Here is a 26518-nt window from a genome sequence, read left to right as displayed (position 1 = left end):
ATGATTTAAGGTGACAAACATGAGAAAAACATAAAAAGAAATTCAAAAACAAACAGCCACTTACATTGGAGCCTTCCTTGGCTGAAGATTTGAAATGCACTGGTTTGGGCAATGTTAGGACTCCTTTTATAGAGATAGCAGGAGTGTCGCCATAACTAGAGGGCCAACTTAGATCTTTGCACTAAAAAAATTAAAAATACAGCTTGAATTTTACAAAGGACACAATACAATTATTTTTATGTATTTTTTCAAGTTAATGACTTTAGATACAAACTGTAAAAGTAAACTTACTGAAACCTCCTGTTTCATCCACATTAAAATAATTTGACATTTAAAGTTCTCAATATCACATCAATCTCTTTGAGACTAAAAAATCAAATACTTCTACCACACCTAGTAATTTATTTTCTTTAAGTTCTTTATTATATACTATTTTCTGCAAAATATTATAAAACTCTAAATTCCAAAGATGTAATGGCCCATTCCCCAGAAGAGAGCAATAATATATGCTAATACTGCCTAAATATTCAATTTTGTAAGAAAAGTTGGTGTGCACTCTAATAATGTACCTGTAATACTGTGATCCAGATTTGCTCTGCTGAAGAATTATAAAACACCTTCACATTCAATCTCCCCAGATCTCTTTCATCTCCTGACAGAGTAATCGTATCTGAATTGTAAAAGGACAAAGATGTTTGAGATACTACGCAATCCTTCTAACCCAATTAAGCTTTGATACAATTCGATTTTAAAGACGAAACAGAAAAATGCTACAATTATTTTTTAAAGTTGACAATTTAATACAACAAACATCACCCTTTAATGTTTTACTGAAGTGCTAGGGGGAAGATATACTATAAAAAGTAATACATGGGCCCTGGCTCATGTGGGTTAGTGGTCAGAGTGTCACCCATGCCCCGTAGGGTTGCAGGTTTGATCCCCGGGCCCCAGTCAGGGGCTAGTGTGGGAGGCAACCAACTGATGTGTGTGTGTTTGTCTCTCTCTTTCTTTCTGTATGCCTCTCTCTCTCCCTACTTCCCTCTCTCTCTTCCCCTTCTTCCTGTCCTTCCACTCTCTCTAAAAATCATAGGAAAAAATACCCTTGGGTGAGGGTTAACAAACAAACAAAAAAGTAATGCATGGCTTAAAAACTTAACCCAATTATAAGCTGAGAAATTCAAGTTAAAACAGAAACTTTCCCAAATAACATTAATATGGACTTAATACTCTATACTTCAGCAAGTTCCTTACTAATATACTTTAAAACAAACCAACAATGGATATATTTAACTGCTCCACTTTTAAAAAGATGTATTCACGTCTGAACACTAAAACAGAGTCCATCTGATGTGCGTATTCATACACAGGTAACACTGCCAACACATATATAACCGGAGGCCCGGTGCACGGATTCCTGCACGGGTGGGGTCCCTCAGCCTGGCCTGCACCCTCGGGGGATGCAGCAGTACCAAAGCGGCAGGCGGCCGGGAAGGAGCCCCAGCCGGGGCCTCTCATCCTGGCCCTGTTGCGCCTGCTGCAGCGTGGAGGCAGGAGAGGCTCCCAACACCGCAGCTGCGCTCGCCAGCCGTGAGCCCATCTTCTGGCTGAGCTACGTTCCCGCTGCAGGAGCGCACTGACCACCAGGGGGCAGCTCCTGCACTGAGCGTCATAGCGACCGGTTGACCAGTTGTTCGGTTGTAACAGTCACTTAGGCTTTTATATATATAGATTATCTAGAGTTTCTCTTATTGTATCATATATACTTTCAAATTACTATTGGGTAGAAATAATTCCCTTAAGAATATAAAAATAGGGCACTTTATTCCTTACCCAAGCTTCTGTTGCTCCCCTGAGAATTTTTCCTCGACGAAGAGCTGCTAGGCACACTGGACAGTGAATCATGTCTCTACAAATAGAGTTCTTTAGTCAGAAACTGCATGTCAAACTTGAAGGCGTCTGAAATAATACCTACCCTACTACCAAAATGCATGCTAACCATTTTGACAGTTACTGATCGGAATTTCCCACTTTTAGATAGAAAAGATTTCTGTGTGTGCTATCAGGAAAATCTTACATATCTTACTAGATAATATATGGAAAAGCCTTTCCTGTTTGGTTTGGTTTGGTAATAAGGATGAAGAGACTATGGCTATGTTTCAGATTTAAAGGTACTAATAAAAATCTGAATATATTTGCAAGTGCCCTGCTACTTAACAACCTGTAAAGCAACAGTTATTCCAGCATGGTCCCTCTGGACTGAGAGGTACAGCATCACCTGGGAAACTATTAGAAACACAAACTCACTGCAGAGCTACTAAATCGAAAGCTCTGGGGGTGAAGCCTGGCATTCTGTATTTTAACAAGCTCTCTACACAATTCCAATGCATGCTAAAGAACTGGTGCTATAAAGAATTAAGTTTGCAAACATTTAATTCAACTGGGATTATTAATGATTATTTAGAATACACTTCATTTTAATAAAATATATGTATATATGTTCACGTGAAAAAAAGTCCACAAATATGTAAAAACAATATTTGCACAGTGTTTTTACTCAGTTATAGGAATATAGGTGATTTGTCTTTTTACTTTGCTTAAATCTTTCTAAGTTTTAAATAATAATCACAGTTCACTTGTATTAAGAAAAGAAACATTTTTTAAATGTCAAAAATTTGTCAATTCTATTTGAAACATAGGACAGTATTTTAATATTACTGAATAATTAAAGTTCTACATCTCAATAGTAATACTACTTTTTATTAACTAGTTATGTTCATTAAAGAAAGTAAAATCAATAAGCACTTTTAAGTATATACCATTTTAAATTCCAAGTATCTGAGTGCTTATCAAATGAGAGATATAAGACACATAAAAACAAACAGAAACTACTGCCTTTTTTTTCACTTGAAAGCTAAAATAATGCACATGGGAAATATCAAGCGTTTTCCTAAGAGGTATGAGAATAGATACATCTACATAAGATGCAAAGCATGTTGTTCCTAATGTAATTTACACGCTTTTGAAATTTTAGCTCGAAAATAAATTATCAGATATAATTAAATTTATATAAATAATTTACCTGCATGAACTTCTGAGATGAACTTGTAAGATCAAACATAGACTTGCTTAGCCCGGGGGAACGAGGGAGTTTGTTGGTCCTTAAATCACAAACTACAAAAAGATGTAAGTAAATTACTTATAGTAAAAAAGTAGAAATTCTATTTAATTACAATGAATTAAATCTTTTTAGGAATATATCATGAATATTATGCGCAAATCTACTTACGAGATAAAACCTAACAAAATTTTAAAATTTTTTCAATTATTTTACTTTGTTTGAAACAAAAACCAATAAAAATCAAACAATACATTTTTACATCCACATCAAATATCAAGCAGGGAAAATTCGTTATTTTCGCTACATTCCTCAATTCTTCACCTCATAAGAATAATCAAAGAGGTAAGTCCTCTGCACTAAATGCAAATCAACTATTTAATGAGCACTTTTTTAAAAAAAAATCAACACCAAATCCTAGGTGATCCTATATTGCTAGTTTCCCTCCTGAACTGTAAGATCCTGGAAGAATAGAACTCTGCATACTAATGTGTATTCTAGCACAGTACTGAAATAACTAAGTACTTAAATAAATATTTCTGCTTTATTTTAGTGCCTGAATTCATTGTTGAGACAGATATATGACCTGAAGAACAGTGAGAAATTTGTGAATTAGATATGTACTAAATAGACTATAACTGATGCAGTTTCAAATATGAAACTAAGAAAGTTCTAAATATCACTTAGGCATTTTCTATTTTCTTTGTTTACATTTGTAAACCTATCATGTTTCTAAATATATCATTTTTATTAAGTAGAGCAGAAAAGGAACATTTGTGAACGGATAGATGATATATAAAATATACCAAAATAATCTGTAAACAAAACTTTTTTTCAAAAAAGGACAAATCAAATGGAATTTAGAACTCACTAACACATACAACGTATTAGTCTTTCCATTTGTATATTAGATGTAATGCCACAAAGAGGTGAAGATGCTTATCTCGGCACTTCTGAAGCCTGCTTTCCCCTTATTTGTAAATTGTTTTCCGTAATAAGAATCATCTTTTCCGGGGTCTCTGGTTTAATCTGACTTGTACATTTTTTGCTAAAAGAGAAACACAGAGAGCCAGCACGGCTGCCCCAGCGGAGGAGGAGAAAGTGGGAGCAAAGAAAGAAGGATCTGGGAGTCTGATGGGCTTTGGTCTTTTTGACTAAACCTCTCTTGTAACACATTCAATAAAAAGCTGAACTCTGAGAAAAAAGCAAGAACTATAAGGAGGGGAAAAAACACACACAAAAAATTTCAAACCTGATCCATACAGTCTTGTCACTTCTGCAGTAGGGGGAAAGCGCCGACTCAGATCTGGGGAAATGTGCTGATACATATAGAACGGGTTGTACACGTCATAGCTGGATCCAGGGTGGGAGGAGCCGGAAAGTTCTGCCTTTCGATCCCCAAAAGATGCTCTGGCCGATCCTGAAAGCAAATGTTCCTAAAGTTTTATGACGTCCTTTGCTTGGAGTTACTAGCCAACAGCTGGTGCATTCAAGGCAAAAGGAAAAAAATTTGTTTCGAGTAATATTAACTCGCATGTGTTTGATATCTAAAACAATAAGCACACTTTTACTGAGCTCTAAGTGTGTGGAGTATCCTGCCAGGGACCAGCCATGAACCCTGCTCTCAAGACAGTCTGGTAAATTTTTGACATTTTTCTTTGCCCCTAAGCACACTATTCCAAAATGTTGTGGACAATTCTGTATTTTGTGACTGGAGTTTCCTTTTATTTTTCTAGTTACACAAAGAACATCTTTTAAGTAAAAAGATTATCTCTTTTTAGAAATGTGCTCTTTTCACGAAGACCACAACATTTATAAAAACGGACCACAAGCTCATTTCTGTCTGGCATCTTTTTGTTGTTGTTGTTAATCCTCATTGTTTTCCCATTGTTTTTTAGAGAGAGTGGAATGGAGAGGAGAGAGAGAGAGAGAGAGAGAGAGAGAGAGAAACATCAATGTGAAAGAGACACATTGATTGACTGCCTCCCCCACCCACCCTGATGGGGGCGGGGGGATTGACTCTGCAACCCAGGTTCACTCCCTTGACCAGGAATTGATTCTTCAGTTTGCAGGCTGATGCTCTAACCACTGAGAACACCAGTCAGGACTTTGTCTGACATCTTATCAGGACATCAGTGGTAGCAGCTGCTCTTCGAGTTCGCTATTCTGCCCAAGAATGACAAGAAGAAGAAGGATGCCAGAAAGTCAGCTAAGAAAGACAAAGACCCAGCGAACAAATGTGGGGACAAGGCCAAAAAGAAGTCGTGGTCCAAAGGCAAAGTCTGGAACAAGTTCAATAACCTGGTCTTGTTTGACAAAGCACCACATGACAAACTCTGTAAGGAAGTTCCCAACGAGAAGCTTATAAGCCCAGCTGTGGTCGCTGAGAGACTGAAGGCAGAGGGAGCTTCCTTGGCCAGGGACTTATTAAACTGGCTTCAAAGCACAGAGCTCAGCTAACTTACACTGCAAACACCAAGGGTGGGATGCCCCAACTGCTGGAGAAGAGGCACGAACAAACTGTACATTTTGAAAAATAAAACGTTATTAAATAAAAAAAAAGAAACTGACCATATGCTGAGATACACAGAGCCAGTCTCAACAAATTATAAAGAACTGAGATCATAAAGAATATGTTCTCTAACACCAATGCAATAAAGTTAGAAATCAAATTGCAAAACGGATAGGAAATATTTATATTGAAACATAAAGGACCAAAAATAATAAAAAAGGTAATCTTTAAAAAAACAAGATTGAAAGATTAGCTCTATGGGGTATTAAGAAAGGAATACTGGCACCAACGATAAGATCAATGAAACAGACTAGAAGGCCCAAAAAGAGACACCCGTTTTATGGAAACTTGATTTATAATCAGTGTGGCACTGGCACTTTTCACTAAAAGGGATAAGACAACTGAATATTGATACAGAGGAAACAACACCAACCTTCATGCCAACTAAATATATTCACAAAAATTAATTCCTTGTGGACTGTGGCTCTAAAATAATGTTAAAGGCAAACCAATAAAACTTCTATATTAAGTACATTTATCAGAAAGTCTTCCTAGCCTTAGGGCAGAGTAGCACTTCTTAAAGGGAACATAGCCTTAATCATTACAAGTTTTTAATAAACTCAACTATATTAAATTTGAAATTTTCCAAATCTTCCATTTCCAAAGACTATTTAAGAGAGTAAAGAGGTAACCCACAGAGGGGAGAAAATATGTGCAAAAATATAGCTAACAAAGTGCTTATATCCAGAATTTATGAGGAACTCTCACAAATCAATAAGAAAAAGACAAGCAAGTCTATATGTAAATTAGCTTAAGGCTTAAGCAGACACTTCAGAAGAGAGTCTATTCAAATAGCCAATAAACATGATCTGGTGCTCAATCTCACTGACCATGAGGGAAATTAAAACTCTAATAAGATACCACTACATGCTCACCAGAATGGTTAAAATTAAAAAGCTGACAATAGCAAGTGTTGGCAAGAAAGCAGAGCAATGTGAATGATCATACTCTGCTGATGAAAATGTAAATTGATATAATCACTGTGGAAAAGTTTGCTAACTTCTACTAAAGTTAACGATATTTCTAACCTACAACCCCAACATGCCATTCTGGGACATATACACGACTGAAATGCTTGTACATGTGCACCAAGAGACAAGTACAAGAATGTTCATAAGCATCATTATACACAATAGCCAAAAACTGGAAAAAACTCAAATGCCCATCAACAGTAAAAATAGATGAACTGCAGTATATACCTGATACATAAAAATATCTTATGCAATGGTCGCCAATCGGTGATCTGCGGACCACTGGTGGCCTGGGAGGTCCAAAAGGTTGGCGACCGTTGCCTTATAGTATGCTATACAGGAACACTTCTGTATCTCACCACTAGAAAACAATAGATAAATACACGCTCTGTGCAGATATAAAAACAAACTGAAGCTTACTAACAACCATCTGAGTAAATTTCACAAACATAATGCTGACTGAAAGAACCCACAAACAAAAGAATATATACTGAGTATGTTATTTCATTTACATAAGGGTCAGAAAACATACAAAAAACGAAGCCATAACATTTAGGAATATGTACTTAGGTGGTAAAAAGTAAGAAAAGCAAGAAAGCGATACTGATTACTCTGAAGTGACTGAAAAGGGAAAGATGGAAGCTTTGGGGTTGCTGGCTTTACTCTCTTTGCTTGAGTGGTGACTATACACATGATTTGCGGTGTAATAAATCACTGCGCGATAGATTTCTTTGTTCCTTTTTTCTACATGTGTTTTATATTTAGATCAAATTTTCTTCAAAGCTTATAATCACACTGGAAATAATATATACACGTAAAGTTTTTTAAATGTTTAAATCATCACCATGTTTTCATTCTTTTTGTTCCATTTAAAACAGAACCCACAGTATAAAGTAGTATTTTCTGAATTAAGCTAAACAATAAAGCAGGTAGCTTGACATTGAGTTCAGAAAAGAAAAATAAAATATGAGGTTACGAGGTGAGATTCTATCCTCATCCTGTTTCAAAAAAACGATGTATGCAATCCAAGCACAGCCTATGGTCAGAGGGGTGCCAAGAGGGAGCTATGATGCCGAAGAGCCTAAAGAGTGTGCACCCTATGAGCTAACACTTGACTCATTCAACACACAAACAATACAAACGTCTATGGTAACAAGAATAGCACTGTCAAGAGTATGACTCACTGCCTTTATAGGCTATACCTAAAACGGAATATTCTGATTTCATTTTTCCTTTATAAGTAAGCCACTACAGAATTCCAATTTTCCCCTCAAACAGTACACAGTGATAGCAGTTTTTAAGTTCAAGAGGAACTTCTCTCAATTTACAGACCCACACTGTTGTAAAGTTGCATAATTGCCAACACATGTCAAAAGCCCTATTTGAAATTTCAATATTAATTCAAAATGTGTCCTCTGGATGGGTAGGTAGGTAGGTGATAAAGCCAGCACAGTAAAACTTTCATGACAGATCTGTCTGCTATCAAAGCAGGAGTCTACAGCTGTGATCAGACTCATTAGCAAGTAATGCGACAAAACAAATTTCAAATATTTGAAACATAATTTAAGTCACAATTGATAATGGTCTGCTCTATCCTCTTCTCAAAATCTCCATATCAGCCATCACTCACACATGCATTTGCACATACAGCTTACACATATTTTACTTCTATAATTAGGTACCAAGAAGACTTTCCCGACTTCAGTTATATAAAGTAATTCTCTCTCCAATATGCTAAAAATCAGATGGCTTCACCACATCCTCCGTGAGCCTATAATCTAAGTATAAGCCAATTTCTGACTCAGTCAGCTAAAAAAGTAATATTTATTAATGATACAATGAAAAAGAAGAAAAAGAAAAATGACCACATATTGCCAGGTAGGTATTTCTTACTTATTTTCTGATTACAAACCCCCCCCCCCCGCCCCCACATAAAATACTTTAAATGTCTAAGAACAGATAATTTATAAATTGTGGTACATCCATATAATTTAATACTATAAAGCCATTAAAAAGTAATGAATATGAAAACATGTTCATAACAGATGATGTGAATAAAATAAATTGCAAGACTGTTTACATGGCTTAATCCCAATGTTGTTAAACAGGTATGAGAGAAAGAGAAAAGTCAATTAATCATGGTATCCTGTGAGCCAGAGCTCTTAAAAACTATTTTTTAGAGATATATGAAAAATAAGACATAAGGTTCATCTTTCCTTGTTTCTTAAAAAAAAATAAATCACTCCTACTAGACCTTATTCGCTTATAGATAACACTAAACTCTACATCAAAACCCAAAGGCACTGGAGCATAAATAAAAGCAATGCAGACTCTGGACAGGATTTGACTGTTGGAAAAAAAGAGAACAGTACAAAATTAGTTACCTGTTTTTAATAACTTTTAGCCTAAGGGCAGGCCAAAGTTGGCACTGAGCAGGGCGGGTAAAACTCCAATAGAAAATTCAGTCTTTCTGGCCTGAAGAACCAGAAGGCAAAGTTCAGAGCAATCGCAGCAGCTAGAAAGTAAGGTGGGAATCTTGGAAAGGAGAAAACCCCAGATTATGTGAATAAAGTCTGCTCAAATACCTGGCTGATCCCTGAACCACACATGTGTGGACAGACTCCAGCTAAGGACAATAAAACTAAGCTGAGGTAAGAGCTGCCACTACCAAGTTGCAGAATCCAACCAAGTTAATTGCCTGCTGAAAAAAAAAGAAAAGAAAAAAAATAATCCTCTGAGTAATATAACAGATTTGAATCCCTAAAATATAATATCCAACATCCGAATACAAGCCAAAGTTACCAAACACAAAGAAACGGGAGAATATGACCCATTCTCAAGCAAAAAGACAATACACCGAATTCAAACCTAGGTGACCTCAATGCCAGAATTTTTAGACAAACATGGTGAAGTTCAAAAATATAAAAGAAAATGGCTCAAAGTAATGAAAAATATATGTTTAAAACAGAAAATTCAGTGGATAGGCTTAACAGCTGAATGGAAATAACAAAGGAAAGAGACAAATAACTTGAAGATAGATCAATATTATCCAATCTTAAGACCAGAAAAAGAAAAAAAAAGATGGGGGGGGGGGGGAGTCTCAGAAACACATAAAACAATATCAAAGAGTCCTACATATGTGTAATTGGAAACCCAGAAGAAGAGAAAAAGGGACAGAAAAAAATCTTTGAAGAAATATGCTAGGTCTCGATAGTTTTTATTACACTAGTATATGCATTTGTCAAACTCAAAAATTACACACTTAAAACTTGGGCAGCTCACTGCATGTAAAGTTTGTGTTGAAAGAAGAAGACTAAACAGATGCTGAACTCTAGTAAATTATATAAATGCTTAAATGTTTAGAGGAAAGTCTACTAATGCCCATAATTTACTCCGACATACATCCTCCTCCACAAGAAAGTATTAATAACGCACAGAGAAATGAATAGATGAATATATGTGACAGGAAGTATACTAAAACGTAAAAATCTATATGATAGATATGTAGAGGTATTTACCAATAAATTCTTTCCATTTTTCTTTCAAATTCTTTCTGTATGTTTGAAACTTTCCATAATAAAATTCTGAGAAAAAATAATCATTGTGACTGTTTCAATCCACTAGAACAAATTATTTTTAAAATACAAGAGTTACATGTTGTTTCCTCTTCATTAGTCCATTGATCTCTACAATATCAGCCAAAATTCAAGCCAATGAACCTACCTCATTGAAGCAGCTATTTAGACTGGCAAGTGTACTTATAGACTGGGGAGCATCGTGGTGAAGAAAGATGGGAAGGAAGAAAGACTACTTCATTGCTTCTTTATTTCTCTTTACACCAAACTTTAGAAAACAGTAGACAGAATGTTTCCTCTATTTACTGATCAAATCCAGAGTAATTCCTCTATTTTTTCTTTCTACACGTATGAAGGATAACTGATTATAATTATAATAGTGGCCCGGTGCACGGATTTGTGCACATTGAAAGGAAATTAATTAGAAGGAAGATTCGTGCCCTGGCTGGTTTGGCTCAGTGGGTAGAGCATCAGCCTGCGGACCAAGAGGTCCCAGGTTCAATTCCGGTTAAGGGCATGTACCTTGTTTGCGGGCACATCCCCAGTGGGAGGTGTGCAGGAGGCAGCTGATCGATGTTTCTCTCTCATCGATGTTTCTAGCTCTCTATCCCTCCCTTCCTCTCTGTAAAAACAATAAAATATATTAAAAAAGAAAAAAAGAAGGAAGATTCATGCGGAAATTACGTTACTGCAAAAAATTACATGTCAAAATAGTATATATAATATAGTATTATAAAATTAAAATACAAAATATTTTAATATGTATCGTGCATGCGCGAGTCAACATTTATTTTTAAATTGCCAGTGTGCATCATATGTACCAGACGGTCGGTCACATGCGATTGGTGCCAGCGAGAGCTTTATATGTATAGCGCATGTGCGAGTCGGTCGGTCGGACGGTCAGACGTACGTACAGTTGGTCACTCAGCCTTTTATATAGAGAGATTATTCCTTTAAAAAAGGCCAAATCTAGATACAAATGTGTTGTATTATGGTCAGATTTCATAACGAGAGCTTTCAAAAATACTATACATTTAAGTTCCTCTACAGAAAGAGCAAAACACAAAAAGCGGAATGTAAAATTTGTGTATAAAAGATATACCTTTATGTTAAATAGAGCAATAACAGCATTGAAAGGCTACATGCTGATTTTTCAACCCCGGCATTTTCTTGTTTACCTTCAAGTTCTTCTAGATGTGAAGGAGTTCCTTGCGTCCTGGGCTGAATATAAGATAACTTAAACTTGGGCACCACAAATGGTACTTGTTTGCCATCAGATGGTAACTTGGAAAGTAAATAATCCTCAGTACAGCCAACCTGAGGCTTTACACAAACAGACGTCAATGGAGGGACACAGACGGCAGTATTTCGACTACTTGAGACTGCTGTTTTAGCTTCCACAGAAACTGCATGGAAGAGAAGGGAAAAAGAAAAGAAAAAAAATCACAAATATGTACTCAGATTTATATATAAAAATCTAAACCTAGCATGCTTTGGTATTTATCCAATCATTTCAGAAGAAACGGCTGATCCATAAACTACTCTTGGGTCCTATCAAGCACTTCTGGCCTCTACATTAATTCTGTCCAGCCAATATTCGAGCAATTAGTACACCACTACCGAAGTCTATTAACATCATAATGGTGAAAGGAGGCTTTAAAGACTCATTCCCACAAGAGTTCATACAAGGAAAAACGAGTTTATTTTGAAGTTAATTGCACAATACTTTCAAGTGAAATCTAGTCATTTAAAACTACTCTCAACAAAGCAATTCTTGTCAATACTAATGGTTACATCAGTCCTGAATACATAAAGCAATTCTGAAAAACCTACTTTTAAGTCTCTAAGTCTACAAAAATCTTCACCAAATCACAAAATAAAATATACACTGACCCTAACATGATAGCAACTCTCCTTGTGCTAGCTTCTCTGACCTACTTTGTTTGATAGAACGATATATAATTCCTAAAATGAGGGAGTTAGATGGGGAGGTAAGGGACACCCAGAATTAATCCACCTGTAATACTCATGTCCAATCCTCCTCTTCCCTTACTTCCTTCTTCCCACTCAGCTTGCTAACATCCTCCTCATATTTCCACAGCAAATGCCACCTTCTTTGTGGGATTGTCCCAGGGTGCCTCCTGGGTTGAATTCATCTCTCCCCACTATGCCCCAGGTATTTTAATACTTACCTAGCGTGCCTTATATTGATGTTTCTGCCTCCCTCATGCAGTTAGGAAATATGCCTCACTTATTTTTATATTACAAAATGCCACAAGTAAGGGGACATTAAATAAATGTTTGTTGAAGTCATAAAACGAAACTCACCGTTGTGTTTTTCTGTTTCACCATAGAAACATCCCCTACAGCAACTCTTTATAAATTCTGTTGCCATTACACTCAATTTCCAATATCCAGCAAAAGATGCACGCTTCCAACTTTAATATTAATCTGTTGGTAGAAAAGAAAACAAGTTAAAATAATCATGCTTCATGTCATTAGGTATCACCAAATAAATCAAATTATCTGTCTTTCTAAGATGTTCAAATATTCAGAGGAAGGTAGATTTTTTTGTTCCTATTTGTAATTTTTATAACCTGGGCTCCTTATAAGTTAATAAAAATGGAACTGAACAACCTCAATGTTAAATGTGAAAAAAAATCCCCACTCTCCATTTTCTCTTTAGCCTCATATATCTAAATTGATGTCCAAGCAAAATTTGAAACATAAAATGGCCCTCATAAAAAAGTGTGAAAAAAAAATTCACTTGCTCCAAATCAATTCTTTTGGTAACCCAAGGACCTTATAATGGGGGCCAATGAACAAATAATTTCATACTTTATGAGTTAGCTTAGTGCTTAGAATTACACTAGCAGAAAAATATACCTTAAACACTGTAACACATACATGCAATGCTATCTAAGTCACAAATAAGAGATGTTGACAATAAAGGGGGTCTGTTAAGTTTACCAGAAATATAAGACTGTATGAGGAGACACATTTGTTGTAGGAACAGTGCACCAATCACAAGACACATTTCATGGACAAGCTAACCTGGCATTCAGGAACAAGACTCCCCCTGGCTTTTGGGTTCGAGATGGCAAACTAGGAAGATCCTGAGCTCACCTTCTCTCATTGACACCAAAACTACAATTACACACAGAACAGCCATCTCGGAGAGCGACCCGAGGACTAGCAGAACAGGTTTCCCACAACTACGGATGTAAAGAAAAGGCCACACTGAGACGGGTAGGAGGGGCAGAGACTCAGTCTAGGCAGGACCCACCCTAACCCCCATTCCCCGTGTGGTGGCTCACAAGTGGGAGGGATATCACAACTACAGAGGTCCCCCACCAAGAGCGAGGGGTCCAAGCCTCAGCCTGGGGGACCTACACCAGGAAGAGGAGCCTCCAGAGCAGTGGTTCTCAACCTTCCTAGTCCCGCGACCCTTTAATACAGTTCCTCATGTTGTGGTGACCTCCAACCATAAAATTATTTTCGTTGCTACTTCATAACTGTAATTTGCTACTGTTATGAATCGTCATGTAAATATCTGATATGCAGGATGTATTTTCATTGTTACAAATTGAACATAATTAAAGCATAGTGACTAATCACAAAAACAATATGTAATTACATATGTGTTTTCCGATGGTCTTAGGCGACCCCTGTGGAAGGGTCGTTCGACCCCCAAAGAGGTCGCGACCCACAGGTTGAGAACCGCTGCTCTGTAGCATCTGGCTTTGAAAACCAGCAAGACTTATTCTGAGAGAGCCAAAGGGCTGTGGGAAATCCAGGTTGTGCTCTTTCTGAGTTCCGGCACGCAGGCAGCAGTTTGAAAAGCATCTGTGTCATATATGAAGGTGATAGATACATGGACCAACTTTAGGGCATGTGCTGGAGGGGCAGGGATCTTTCTCCAGAGTCCAGAGTGCTGCTGGGCGCCACTTTCCCCCCACTGCTTTACTCTCTTTCCACCTAACTGGTCTGATGCTGGCAGGCGCCATTTCTGACTCTCCATTAACCTTGCGAATACTGTTCAGCCCCTAGCATTTCCCTGACGACCTCTCCAAAGCCTGCCACAGCGGTGGGCGACCTCAGCCAGCATCTGTGCTCAGCAATGTATCTACAACAGTCCGCAAAGCTGAAGATATGCAATGTAAACCGTAAAGCAACCACTAAATAAGAAAACAGGGGTTTAACTAATAAGCCAAAAAGTTGATCAAACGGAATTATAGAAAATAATTCTTAATGTAACAGAAAGCAGAAAAAAGGGGAGGAGACAAAGAAGAACTGGAGTGAACAGTAAACAAATAGCAAGGTTATACAGCAGGTGGAACACAAAAACAGGTGGGATGAACAGGAAATAGCAAAATGATACATTTAAACCTAACTATGTCAATAATCACATTAAGTATAAATGCTTTAAATATGCCAATTAAAAGGCAGAGATTGTTAAGACTGGATAAAAAAGCATGGCCCGAGTATATGCTGGCTATAAGAAATGTACTTTAAATATAGACACAAATAATTTTATAGTCAAAGGATGGACATCCCTCATGAATATAGACACAAAGATCCTCAACAAAACTAGCAAACTGAACCCAGAAACGTTTAAGTAGGATTATACATCATAACCAAGTGAGATTTAGCCTAGGATGGCAAGGCTGGTTTAACATCTGAATATCAATTCACGTAATACAGTACATAATAAAATAATCAACAAAAACTACATGATCATCTCAATAGATTAAAAAAAATCTGAAAATTCCAATACTCTTTCATGCTAAAAGAAAGAAAGCTGATCAAACAAGGAATAGGAGAGAATCTTCTCAACAAAATACAGAGCATCTATGTAGCTGCTGCAAGACTGAATGCTCTCCCTCTAAGCCCAGGCAAAAGACAAGGATGTCTACTCACCAACTCCCGTTCAATGCTGTCCTGTAGATTCCAGCCAGCACAATTAGGCTAGAAGCTATAAAGGGCATACATCCTGGAATTAAAGAAATAAAATTCTTTATTTAAAGACAAATTTGACCTTGCAAATAAAAAGAGCAAAGGAATCCACTAAAAACTAGTAGATGCAATAAACAAGTTGCATGCAGTGTTCAAAGCATTAGGTTGATATACAAAAATTAATTGTACAGGGTGAGGCAAAAGTAGGCTTACAGTTGTAAGTATGTGAAATAGAGTTTATTCTTGTATTATTATTTGTGTTATTTCCCATATGAACTGTAAACCTATTTTTTTCCCAACCTGTATTTCTATATACTAAAAACGAACAATCTAAAACTGAAATTAAGAAATCTATTCCATTCATAAAAACATCTAAAACAAACCCTAAAATATTTAGGAATACCTTAAAAAGAGAAGTGAAAAACTTGTACACTGAAAACTATAAAATATCATCGAAAGATATTAAAGAAGCCTTCAATAAATGAAAAGATATCCCATGTTCATGGGTTGGAAGATATAATATTATTAAGATGGCAACACTCCCTGAATTTTCTACAGATTTAACATGATCCCTTCCAGCTTCTTTCTAGAAAGAGATCCTAAAATTCATATGGAAATGCCAAAGACACAGAGCAGCCATAACAATCTTGAAAAACAAGAACAAAGTTGAAAAACATACTTCTCAAAATTTACTACAAAGCTAAAATAATTAAGGCTGTGATATTGGCATAAGGAAGACATATGGATCAATGAAACAAAAATGAGAGCCTAAAAATAAGCCCTTATGTTTATGGTCAATCAATTTTTAACAAGGTGCCAAGAAATTTTAAAAAGAATAGTCTTTACAACAGATGGTGCTGGGACAACTGGATATCCACATGCAAACAACAACAAGAAAAAATAAAGAAACTGGATGACTACCACATACTGCACATAAAAATTAGCTCAAAACTCATCGCCTATATATATGAGCTAACATCAAGAAACTCCTAGAAGAAAACACAGAAGTAATTAGTTCTTTGTAAACATGGATTAGGCACTGATTTCTTAGATATGACCCCAAAAGCACCGCAATAAAAAAAATTTTTGATATATTAAATGTAATCAAAATTTACAACTTTGTGCTTCAAACGACACCATCAAGAAAGTGAAAAGCAACTCAGAGACTGGGAGAAAATATTTGCAAATCATAAATCCAAGAACGAGCTTATATCCAGAATATATAAAGGCCTATTACAACTCAATGACAAAAGAAAAACATCACAATTTTAAAATAGGCAAAGAATTTGAATAGACACTTCTCCAAAGAAATATACAAGTGGACAAAATAGCACAAAATAGCACATAGGAAAATGCAAATTAAAACTACAATGAGATAGTACTATACACTTATTAAAAAGGATAAAATTGCGAAGTCTAGCCATTCAAGTGCTTGCAAGTGTGCAGAACAAGTAGAACTCTCATATTCAAATTGTGGCAATATAAAATGGTTTGACAGTTTCTTAACTTAAACATACATCTACCATATGATCTAGACATTCAATTCCTTGAGTAAATATACTCAAGGAAAAAGAAATCATATATCCACATAAAGACGTGTACACTGCTGTTCATAGCAGCTCTATTTGAAATAGTAAAAAGCTATCATCTCCATCATCAAGTGAGTAAACACATTATATAAAATCTATACAATGAAATACTACTCCGTAATCGGGGAATAACCCATCTGTAGATTGATGTCTTTCCACCAGTACTAGTAGATTTTCCAGTACTAAAAATCTTCATTCTCTTTTTAAATATTGCTTTGCCTATTCTCAATTTATTAGACTTTCTCACTATAATTTCTCATTCTGATCATTCTAATTTCCATGCCTCTTAATTTTTCTCTTTTCCATTTGTCTTTTTGAGCTGTATTCTGAATGATTTATTCTGACCTATATTCTAGTTCACTGATTCTTGGGGTTTGCCTAATTGCCTAATCAGTGGTTAAACTCAATGAATGAATTTTGATTTTTTTATTACTGCATTTTTCATGAATAGCAATTACACTGTTCTTTTTTAACCAGCTCTGTATCTCTGTCACTTTTAAGCCTTCTGCTCCCTGCATCTATTTTTTAAACTTGTCTGTTATATATGTAAAATAGCCCATTGTAGTCGCTTTAATAATCTGTGACTGGTAATTCCAATACATAAGGCTTTTATAATTTTACTTCTAATTGCCTATTGTTTCTGCTGATTCTTGCTCAGGTTGTCTTATTCCCTTGTGTACTTGGGTTATCTTTGACAATAAATTATTCACTGACTTCAAAACTTTAAATCAAAGATGACAGTATACTCCTACAGAGAATATTTGCATTTGCTTAAAAACGATTTTAACTTCATGCTTTCACCAATAACCCAATTTTTAAATGAGCAAAGGATGTGAATAGACATTTCTTCAAAGAAGATGGACAAATGGCCAATAAACACATGAGAAGGTCTCAACATTATTAGTCATTAGGGAAATGCAAACCAGAAACACAATGAGGTACCACTTGACACACACTAGGATGGATCTAGTAAAAAGGACAGATACAGTGTTGGCAAGGGTGTGCGGAAACTGGAACCCTCACACGTTGTTGGTGGGAATGAAAAACGGTGCAGCTGCTCTGGAAAAACAATTTGGTAGCTGGTGACGGACGGAGACTTGACTTGGAGTGCTGAACACACAATACAGTGTACAGATGACGCGCTGTAGAATTGTGCACCTGAAACCCGTATACTTTTGTTAACCAGTGTCACCCCAAACCCCAGTAAATTCAATTAAAAGGAAAAAAGCAATTCTGAGGAATTGGGAGAAATTCAAGGTTTGAAAATAAAATTAAGTGGAAACTTTAAGTAATTAATAAAAGAAAAACAGTTTTGTAGTGCCCCTAAAACTTAAACACAGAGTTACCATATGACCCAGGAATTCCACTCCTAAATATACCTATGAGATTGAAAAATTTATTTCCACACAAATGTTTATAGCACATTACTCATACAGTAATAGCCAAAAAGTAGATACAACCCAACTGTCCATTACTAATGAGTAGAAAAACAAAATGTAGTATATTTATACAATGGAATATTATTCAGGTATAAAAAGGAATAAAGTACAGATTTATGCTACAATATGAATAAACCTCAAAAGCATTACACTAAGTCAGTGGTTCTCAACCTGTGGGCCACGACCCTTCTGGCGACCCTTTCACAGGGGTCGCCTAAGACCATCCTGCATACCAGATATTTACATTATGATTCATAACAGTAGCAACATTACAGTTATGAAGTAGCAACGAAATAAATTTTATGGTTGGGTCACAACATGAGGAACTGTATTTAAAGGGCCACAAGGCTGAGAACCACTGCACTAAGTGAACAAAGCAAGAAACAAAAGACCACATATTGTATGATTTCATTCATATGAGATGCCCAGAATAAGCAAATCCAGAGACAGGATGTAGATTCGTGACTGCCTGGGGCTTGGGGGCAGGGAAGCAGTGAGTGACTGCTAATGGGTACATGGTTTCTTACCACAGTGATGAAAATGTTTTGCAATTAGATAGTGATAATGGTTGCACAACTCTGTGGGTAGAAAACCCACTAAATTGTATGCTTTTCTGGCCTGAATTTTATGGTATGGACATTATATCTCCCCAAAACATGAATTTTAAAAATTCACATTTTGACATTTTTTATGACTACCACTGGGATGCAAATTTCTCCCATGGTCTGGTGGTTGCATTTCCTAAGGACGGGCTTCTTACTCCTCTGATTTACTTGGCATCAAGGCAACTTTCACTGCAGATCCTTGAAGGAGGTAGACTGAATTTTCATCCCTTACATGATAGCACAGACATCTGGGATCCCAGAATTATGGGCAGTCTTTGGTTAGCGAACCTTGACTGAGCCCTGTGCTGACTTGTAAGTATGCCTCCCATCCTGCAAATCCACCAAGTTCTTACTCAAAGCCAATCAAGTCCCCCTCCGTGCCCCCGCGCCGCCCCCCCCCCCCCAGTTCAGCAAACACCCTCTTTAGTCTCTCAGAGTTTCAGCTTTCTCTTAGATTTTGACATATCCATTCCTAACTACCATTTAATTTTTTTAATACAGCATTCTTGGCTATTTCCAGTAACAACGTTTTCCCAAATATCTTACCTATATCCCCCAAAGTGAAAATCCTGTATTTGCTTTTCAAGTTAAAAGTTAACTCTAATGAGTTAGGACAGGATTTGCAAAAACTAAAGACAGTCTGATAGTCTAACTTCAGTATTACTTGTGAGGTTGGGGGATTACTGTAGAGATACTTAAGACTTAACTAACACATCATACTACAATAAAAAGTTTTAAAAGCAGCATGGGTGGGTGATTTGTTCTCCTAGGTAGCGAGGCTCTTTATAAAACTAAAGTAAATAAGATTGCAGCAAAGATACACAAAGAAACCTAAGGAAAAAAAAAAACAGCAGGAACATACACACATATGGAAACTTGACATAGGACACAGATCAATAAAAGGAAAAACAGAATATTCAATTTAAAAATACTGGTCAAACATCTTATGAATTCTGCCTGAGTCTCACTAGCTACTTACTTCCTCATTATCACTGCAAAATAAACCTTAGGAGTTTCATCCAAAAAAAAAAAAAAAAAAAAAAAAGGGGTCAAAAGATTAGCCATATGGCAAAAAATAAAAAATAAGTAAACTAGATTCCCCCACTTCACATCATACAAAAATCATGTGCACACGATTAAGGACATAAATATGAACAGCAACATTTTAAAGCTTTTAGAAGAAAATATCAGACTATATCTTTATGACCTCAGAGAAAGAAAAGATGTGTTAAACAAGATGCCAAAAGCACTAACCATAAGGAGAAAGATGACATATTCAACTGCATTAAACTATTGAATATGCCCATCAAAAACCACTATAAAGAAAGTAGGAAGACAGGTTACTTACCAGGAAAAAGATATTTGCCACATGTATAACTGACAAGGGATTAGTACCCAGAATCTATAATAATAAAAGCATAATATGCTAATTAGACCGGACAAAGCTGGGGCTGTGAGGGAAGCCCAGGACCCAGATGCCAGAGGGAAGCTGGTGCTGGCAGTCAGGGGAAGAAAAGCCTATTCTTACACGAATTTCATGCATCGGGCCTCTAATGTATATATAAAGAATATACATATAAAGAGACTTCTAGAAATCAATTTTTTTAAAGATTTTTAAAAACAATACAAACTAGGCAAAAGACCTATATGGACGTCCCATAGAAGAGGAATTATAAAAGGATCAACAACATTAGTAATTAAGGAAATAGAAATTAAACTCCCAATGGGGTACCATTTCTCACCCACCAGATTGTTGAAAAGAAAAAAAAAATCAGGTAAGTACAAATACTGTACAAACTGTACATTGTCTCAATGTGGTTGAGAAAGGGAACAAAGCAAACACTTAACACACTGGGAGTATAAACTGGTACAGCCACTTTATAAAACAATTCAGTATTATCTAGCAAAGCTGAAGAGCCACAACTCCACTCCTAGGCAAAAAGCTAGGGAGATTCTTGTGGGTGACACAGAGACATGAATTAGAACGGTAGTAACAAGTCAGCTTTTAACGACCAAAAATAAAAATTAAATTTAAAAAAGACCGCTGAAAAGTCCCCCAAATCTCGATTAACAGGAGGATGGATAAAACAGAGGTAGAGTCATACAATGAATGACATACAGCAATAAAAAGTAAACAAACACATCCACATGGATGAATCTCCCAAATGTGTGCCCCCCAAAAGTGATAGAATAGACAACTAAATAATACATCGGGGAGCGTGGAAAGACAGAGACAATCAGAGATAAAGATACAATCAGTTCTTCAAAAATACTGACTATGTATTATTTCTAAAGTATAATATGGGTACAGGGAATTTTATTTTATTTGTATTCTCTAAATCTGGGGGTGAAATTTCTCATTTAAAAATTAAGTAAGGGCCATAACCGGTTTGGCTCAGTGGACAGAGCGTCGGCCTGCGGACTCAAGGGTCCCAGGTTCAATTCTGGTTAAGGGCATGTACCTTGGTTGCAGCACATACCCAGTAGGGAGTGTGCAGGAGGCAGCTGTTCGATGTTTCTAACTCTCTATCCCCCTCCCTTCCTCTCTGTAAAAAAATCAATAAAATGTATTTTAAAAAAATTAAGTAGATACATGGCTGTGGTAGAAAATATAGAGGATTATATGAAGAAAATAAAAATATCAATAATTCCATCATTCTGAAATGACTACAATATTTAAAAGAAATAAAGACAATTGACCCTTGAACAACACCAGTTTTGAATGGCATGAGTTCACTTATACATGGATTTTTTTTCAATAATATTGTAATGTATTTTCCTTGTGATTTCCTTCATAACATTTTTTCTAGCTTACTTTAGTATAAGAATACAGTATCTAATACACATAACATACATGTGTTTGTTAATTTACTGTTTATGTTATCAATAAGGCAACAGTAGGTTATTTGCATTTAAGTTTTGGAGGGGTCAAATTTATATCTGGATTTTTAACTGCATGAGAGGTAGGCACTGCTAAGCCCCACTTTGTTCATGGGTCAACTGTATATTTCTTCTTAAATGATGTGTTTTCTTCCACTCTCTTTTTTTATTTACTCTCCTTTATAGCTTTATTGAGGTACAATGGACTTACAGTAAATTGCACATATTTAAAATGGACAATTAAATGAGTCAGACGTTATGTATACATTGATGAAAGCATCTTCACAATCAAGAAAATGAATACATCCACCCCCCTCAACGTTTCCTCGTGCCCCTTTTCAACCCATTCCCCCTCACTTTCCCTTGTCCCTCTCCCCAAGTAACCACTGATCTGTTTTCTGTACTTTACACTAATTGGCATTTTCTAGAATTTATCAGGTATAGTTTGGGCATAATTTATGCATATATTTCACTTTAGTAGATACTGCCAGGAAGTTCTGTAAAATGACTGTACTAATTCACACTTGTACCAGCAGAGTATGAGAGTTCCAGTTGCTCTACAACCTTGTAGACCAGTGGTTCTCAACCTGTGGGTCGCGACCCCTTTGGCGGTCGAACGACCCTTTCACAGGGGTTTCCTAAGACCATCCTGCATATCAGATATTTACATGACGATTCATAACAGTAGCAACATGACAGTTATGAAGTAGCAAAGAAAATAATTTTATGGTTGGGTCACAACGTGAGGAACTGTATTTAAAGGGCCAGAAGGTTGAGAACCACTCTTGTAGACCCTTGATTATTGGCCTTTTCCATTTTAACCATTTTTTGCATATTCCTAAGTAAGATACATATAAAACTACTTGTCTGAATAACAAAAACATTAAACGTTCAATGGAGATTGAAGTCATTACAAAATAAGTTTAATCAAAGAGCATTTTCTCTTGAATGCATAATAATTATTGAAGCAAAGGCCCTAACTGATGTATACCTCATGGATTCTGATTTAGTAAGGCCATGATTTCTCCATAAGAATTTTAGAAGAGTCACTGAGATACACATGAAAGAGTCACATGAGTTAAAAGTAAGTTGGGCAGCCCGGCTGGCATGGCTCAGTGGTTGAGTGTTGATCTATGAACTGGAAGGTTATGGTTCGATTCCTGGTCAGGTCACATGCCCAAGTTGCGGGCTCCATCCCCAGTAGGGGGTGTGCAGGAAGCAGCTGATCAATGATTCTCTTTCATCATTGATGTTTCCATCTCTCTCTCCCCTCTCCCTTCCTCTATGAAATCAGTAATATTTTTTAAAAAGTAAGTTGGGCAAAGGAGGGGGAAATAGGGGACATCTGTAACACTGTCAACAATAACATTTTTTTAAAAGTAAGTTGGGAGTATCCATGTACTCAGGTGAAATACTACCCAATAGTTGGCTACAATATGACTTGAACACTGATAACAGCACTTGAACCCAACAGACCAAAATACCACCAAAACAGTGCTCAGCATTTGAAATAAAACAGGTTCTTATAAACACTGTAGTTCTATCAATGTGCTCAGCTACTTGTTCTCACCTTTTGCTACTTGGCCATGAGAGAGGAACAATGCTGTGAGATACACTTTAACATAAAGGTATTTTCCTTCTATTCTTTCCAATCTGACTATAAACTCTCATTTCCCACTCTGTCACTTCTAATCTTTGTTTCTCAAAGTAAGGACTCGCTACCCTCTATCTTTATTTCTTCATCTTCTATTTACTCCTCAAATTCATTCAAATTTGGCTTCCATCCAAATCATTTCACTTAAACTATGTTTGCTGAGATCGATGACCCCCTCCTTATTAGCAAAGCCAATGGGCATTTTATCAGCTCCTATCTTCCTGATTCTTCTGACTCATTCGACTCTGAGATTCCTTTCATTAAGCCTCTTCCCTCTCCCGGTTTCTATGACGCCTGTCAAAAGTTTCACTCCTTCCCTGAGGGCTCCTCGTTTCCTTCACTGTGCCTACCTGTCCCTTAAATATCGGTACGTCCCATCCTCGATCTCCCTCCCTTCTTACTCTTCTTATTTGAATGGTTTCTTCCACTCTCACAGAATCAACATCCACAATCCAGATGCTTCCAACTTCTACAACTCTGCTCCTGACTGCAGAAAACCCCTACACCAATATATTAAAACTAGAGGCCCGATGCACATAATTCGTGCAAGGGGCTAGGCCCTCACAGCCCGGCTTCGACCTGGGAAGTCCTCCCGAGGGTCATCCAGCTGTTCAGTCTAATTAGCATATTAGCTCTTTATTATATAGGAGGATGCCTGCTGGACAGCAATGCCAGGTGTCTTGTGAGAATCTCAAACTCATTTGCTCTCAAACGGAATTAGTCCATCAATGTGTTAGTTTTATTTGTAAATTAAATTCATGAAATGAATTATTTATTATAACTCAAGAGGAGCCCCCCCCCCCCCAAAAAAATACAAGACACTTAAAATATTTTTTCGTAAAGGGTTAAAAAGGAGCAAAATTTTTATGGTGTCTTTTCTTCAGTTACAAAGGTAACTCATTGTCATTAGCAAAAACTACAAAATACAAAAGATGATTTTAAAAGCAAATTTCGAATTCCAGCTCTCAAAAGCAAGTAAAATCAACATTTCCGCCTAAAAAATACATTTTTTTAACCATGATAACGTTACATCACAAAATATTAAATTGGTAAATAGGGGTGTTGTTATTAACTCTCAATATTTTTAAGCCCTCCCCCCCCCCCAACTCTATTAACCGCCCACCTGGAGTTAGAATCAGTGTAATATTTTAAATACAAAAGCAGTCCTTTCTCATGCTGTATTTTAAATATTCTAAACTTTTTTGACTTGGCATCTATCTTACCTATACCTGACGTCTGTGTGCAATATACCCCGCCATCCATCCACAGTGTTAGCAAAGGGGGAAAAAGGTGGAAGAAATAGATGACAAATCTAAAGCCTGGCTGGGCAGATAACTCGTGTTCTGCAAAAACCACAGGAAAGTGGCATTTTAACACCCCTTCGCGGCTTCAGGAAGGGCCGGGCCTGGTCTCCCTCCCTCCGGCCGGGGATCCCCACAGCCCACCCAGCTCGCGGGGCGCGCCAGTGCCCTCCCGGCCGGGACCCTAAGCTACACCCCCCCCCCCAAAACCCTGGCCTCCGGGGAGCAAGCGACGCTGAGGAGGCTCGGGAACAGTCACCCGGGGCCCCAAGGAAGGCGACATTGAAAGAAAAAAAAAGTTGGAGACGAAAAAGAAAACGTGCAGAGCAGTCGCGGCGCACTCAGCCCGCGGGGCACCAGGCGAGGGGTCTGCTCGCTGGGCCCCGGGCCCGGGACGCTCTCACTCCTGCCCCCCCAAACCCCCCCCCCCAAACCCCCAACCCCGCGAGCCAGACCCCGGAGGCCAGGGCAGCGGCGGCTGGACCCCGCGCCCCGTGCGCCTGGGAAGCGCCCCGACCGCGCACCTGAGCCCCGGCTCCCTCCCCGCCGGGGCCCGGCGTCTCCGCGAGGCTCCGGGGCGCCCGGCTCCACTCCGCGCTCCCGGCCCCGGCGGGTTACCTGCTCCGGGCAGTGGGCGCTCTGCCGTGGCCGCCCCGGGGGAATGGGACTCGGGTCACCCCGCGCCGCAGCGGCCGAGGTCCCGCCCCGCTTCCCGTGTCCTCCCGCCCGTCCCCTCGGGAGGTGCGCGCCTGGGGCGGGGTGGGCGGGGCTGCCGGCCAGGGCACCTGAGCGCACTGCGCCTGCGCCGTCCACTCATTCATTTTATTATTTTTCCCTCCCATTCTTGGCGTCTTCAAGGCCCAGCTCTCAGCTCCTCCCTTTGGAAAGGTCTAAGATGAAGCCAGGCATCTGAGTTTGGAGTGTTTTGAGGGATCAGAATAGAGATAAAGGATAGAAGGGGACTAGAGGGACCGCACTGGCCTTATGAACCTCTTTGAATGGTGAAGGAAGGAGCAGTCTCTCTTGTCAGAGATGTTTCTGCACCTTTTCTTGGAAGCGGAGAACCTTTGCTTAGTTACTAGACTTAGTGTTTATTCCTAACTATAAAGCCTTGAGCATCAGCCGCATCTCTTGGCTTTTGTGGTTTTGCATCTACTACCACCTTGCCAGCAGGAGGCACGCTGAAAGGAATACTAAGGGTCTCCCCTGCCATGGCCCTGTCCCCATCCTATGCTGGAGTCGTGGGCCCTGGCGAGGAGCTGACGGGCCCTTGTCCTTTCTGCCTCCCGTGGTCGGGTCTTAAGGCAACGGTAAGGTTGGTGAATGAATTCTTAGATTATCTGTTGGAGAAAAGCTCAGCTTTTTGAGAGGCTGATGGATTATAACTTGAAATAAAGGTAATACTTTTCTCCCTGGAGAGCAGTCTTTTCCCAAAGTGGGTTCTGTTCATCTCTAGGTCCTAGAGATGCTGGTGGTGGGGTGGGGTGGGTATAGAATACAAAGTCAGATTGACCTAGGGGAAGAAACACAATATAGTCGCTCTCCTTGAAACAGATGAAGCATTTACAGGACTGAAAACTGTGTTTTACTTTGTATCATCCTGCATTTCCCAAATGTATTTGACCTGAAGGGTGGCAGACTATGCCAGCCCAAAACATGCCACTTGGGCACAAGAATTACTTCGAGTTAAAAGCACTTGAAAAACTTCAGATGCAAGAAGGGCAGGCTCGTCTTCCTTTTTCTTCCTGAAGGCAAATGAAACTGCAGTGTGAAAGATGCTCTCCATGTACCAGAAGGAGAGAAACACTCTGATCACCAGAGAAGGAAGTCAAGGATGAGGGAAATCTATAGAAACCTTGTT

At 38.0% G+C, this 26518-nt stretch overlaps 1 protein-coding gene and 1 pseudogene across 2 annotated transcripts in view; one reads left to right on the top strand and one right to left on the bottom strand.

Annotated features, from left to right (window-relative positions):
• LOC139010385 (tandem C2 domains nuclear protein-like) overlaps positions 1-25365 on the bottom strand; it is a 40015-nt gene extending 14650 nt beyond the window's left edge. The window contains exons 1-9 of one of the 2 annotated variants that reach the window (XM_070414766.1): positions 25276-25365; positions 15154-15226; positions 12562-12684; positions 11412-11639; positions 4368-4535; positions 3080-3171; positions 1831-1906; positions 570-670; positions 65-181 (exon numbers count right to left, since the gene is read on the bottom strand). In XM_070414766.1, the coding sequence (XP_070270867.1) occupies positions 65-181; positions 570-670; positions 1831-1906; positions 3080-3171; positions 4368-4535; positions 11412-11639; positions 12562-12628 (849 nt within the window). In that variant the 5' untranslated portion in view covers positions 12629-12684; positions 15154-15226; positions 25276-25365. Of the gene's footprint in view, positions 1-64; positions 182-569; positions 671-1830; positions 1907-3079; positions 3172-4367; positions 4536-11411; positions 11640-12561; positions 12685-15153; positions 15227-25181; positions 25240-25275 lie in introns of those variants that run through there. The other variant, XM_070414776.1, reaches the window with a different exon arrangement.
• On the top strand, positions 4727-5648 carry LOC139008038 (small ribosomal subunit protein eS25-like; annotated as a pseudogene).
• Positions 25366-26518: the final 1153 nt, after the last annotated feature.

This window comes from Myotis yumanensis, unplaced genomic scaffold (genome assembly GCF_028538775.1).
Source record: "Myotis yumanensis isolate MYYU_CA2020_CCGP unplaced genomic scaffold, mMyoYum1.0.hap1 SCAF_1, whole genome shotgun sequence".
NCBI classification, from domain to species: Eukaryota; Metazoa; Chordata; class Mammalia; order Chiroptera; family Vespertilionidae; genus Myotis; species Myotis yumanensis.
Note: the sequence above shows the minus strand (reverse complement) of the source record. Positions and strands in the feature narration are given on the sequence as shown.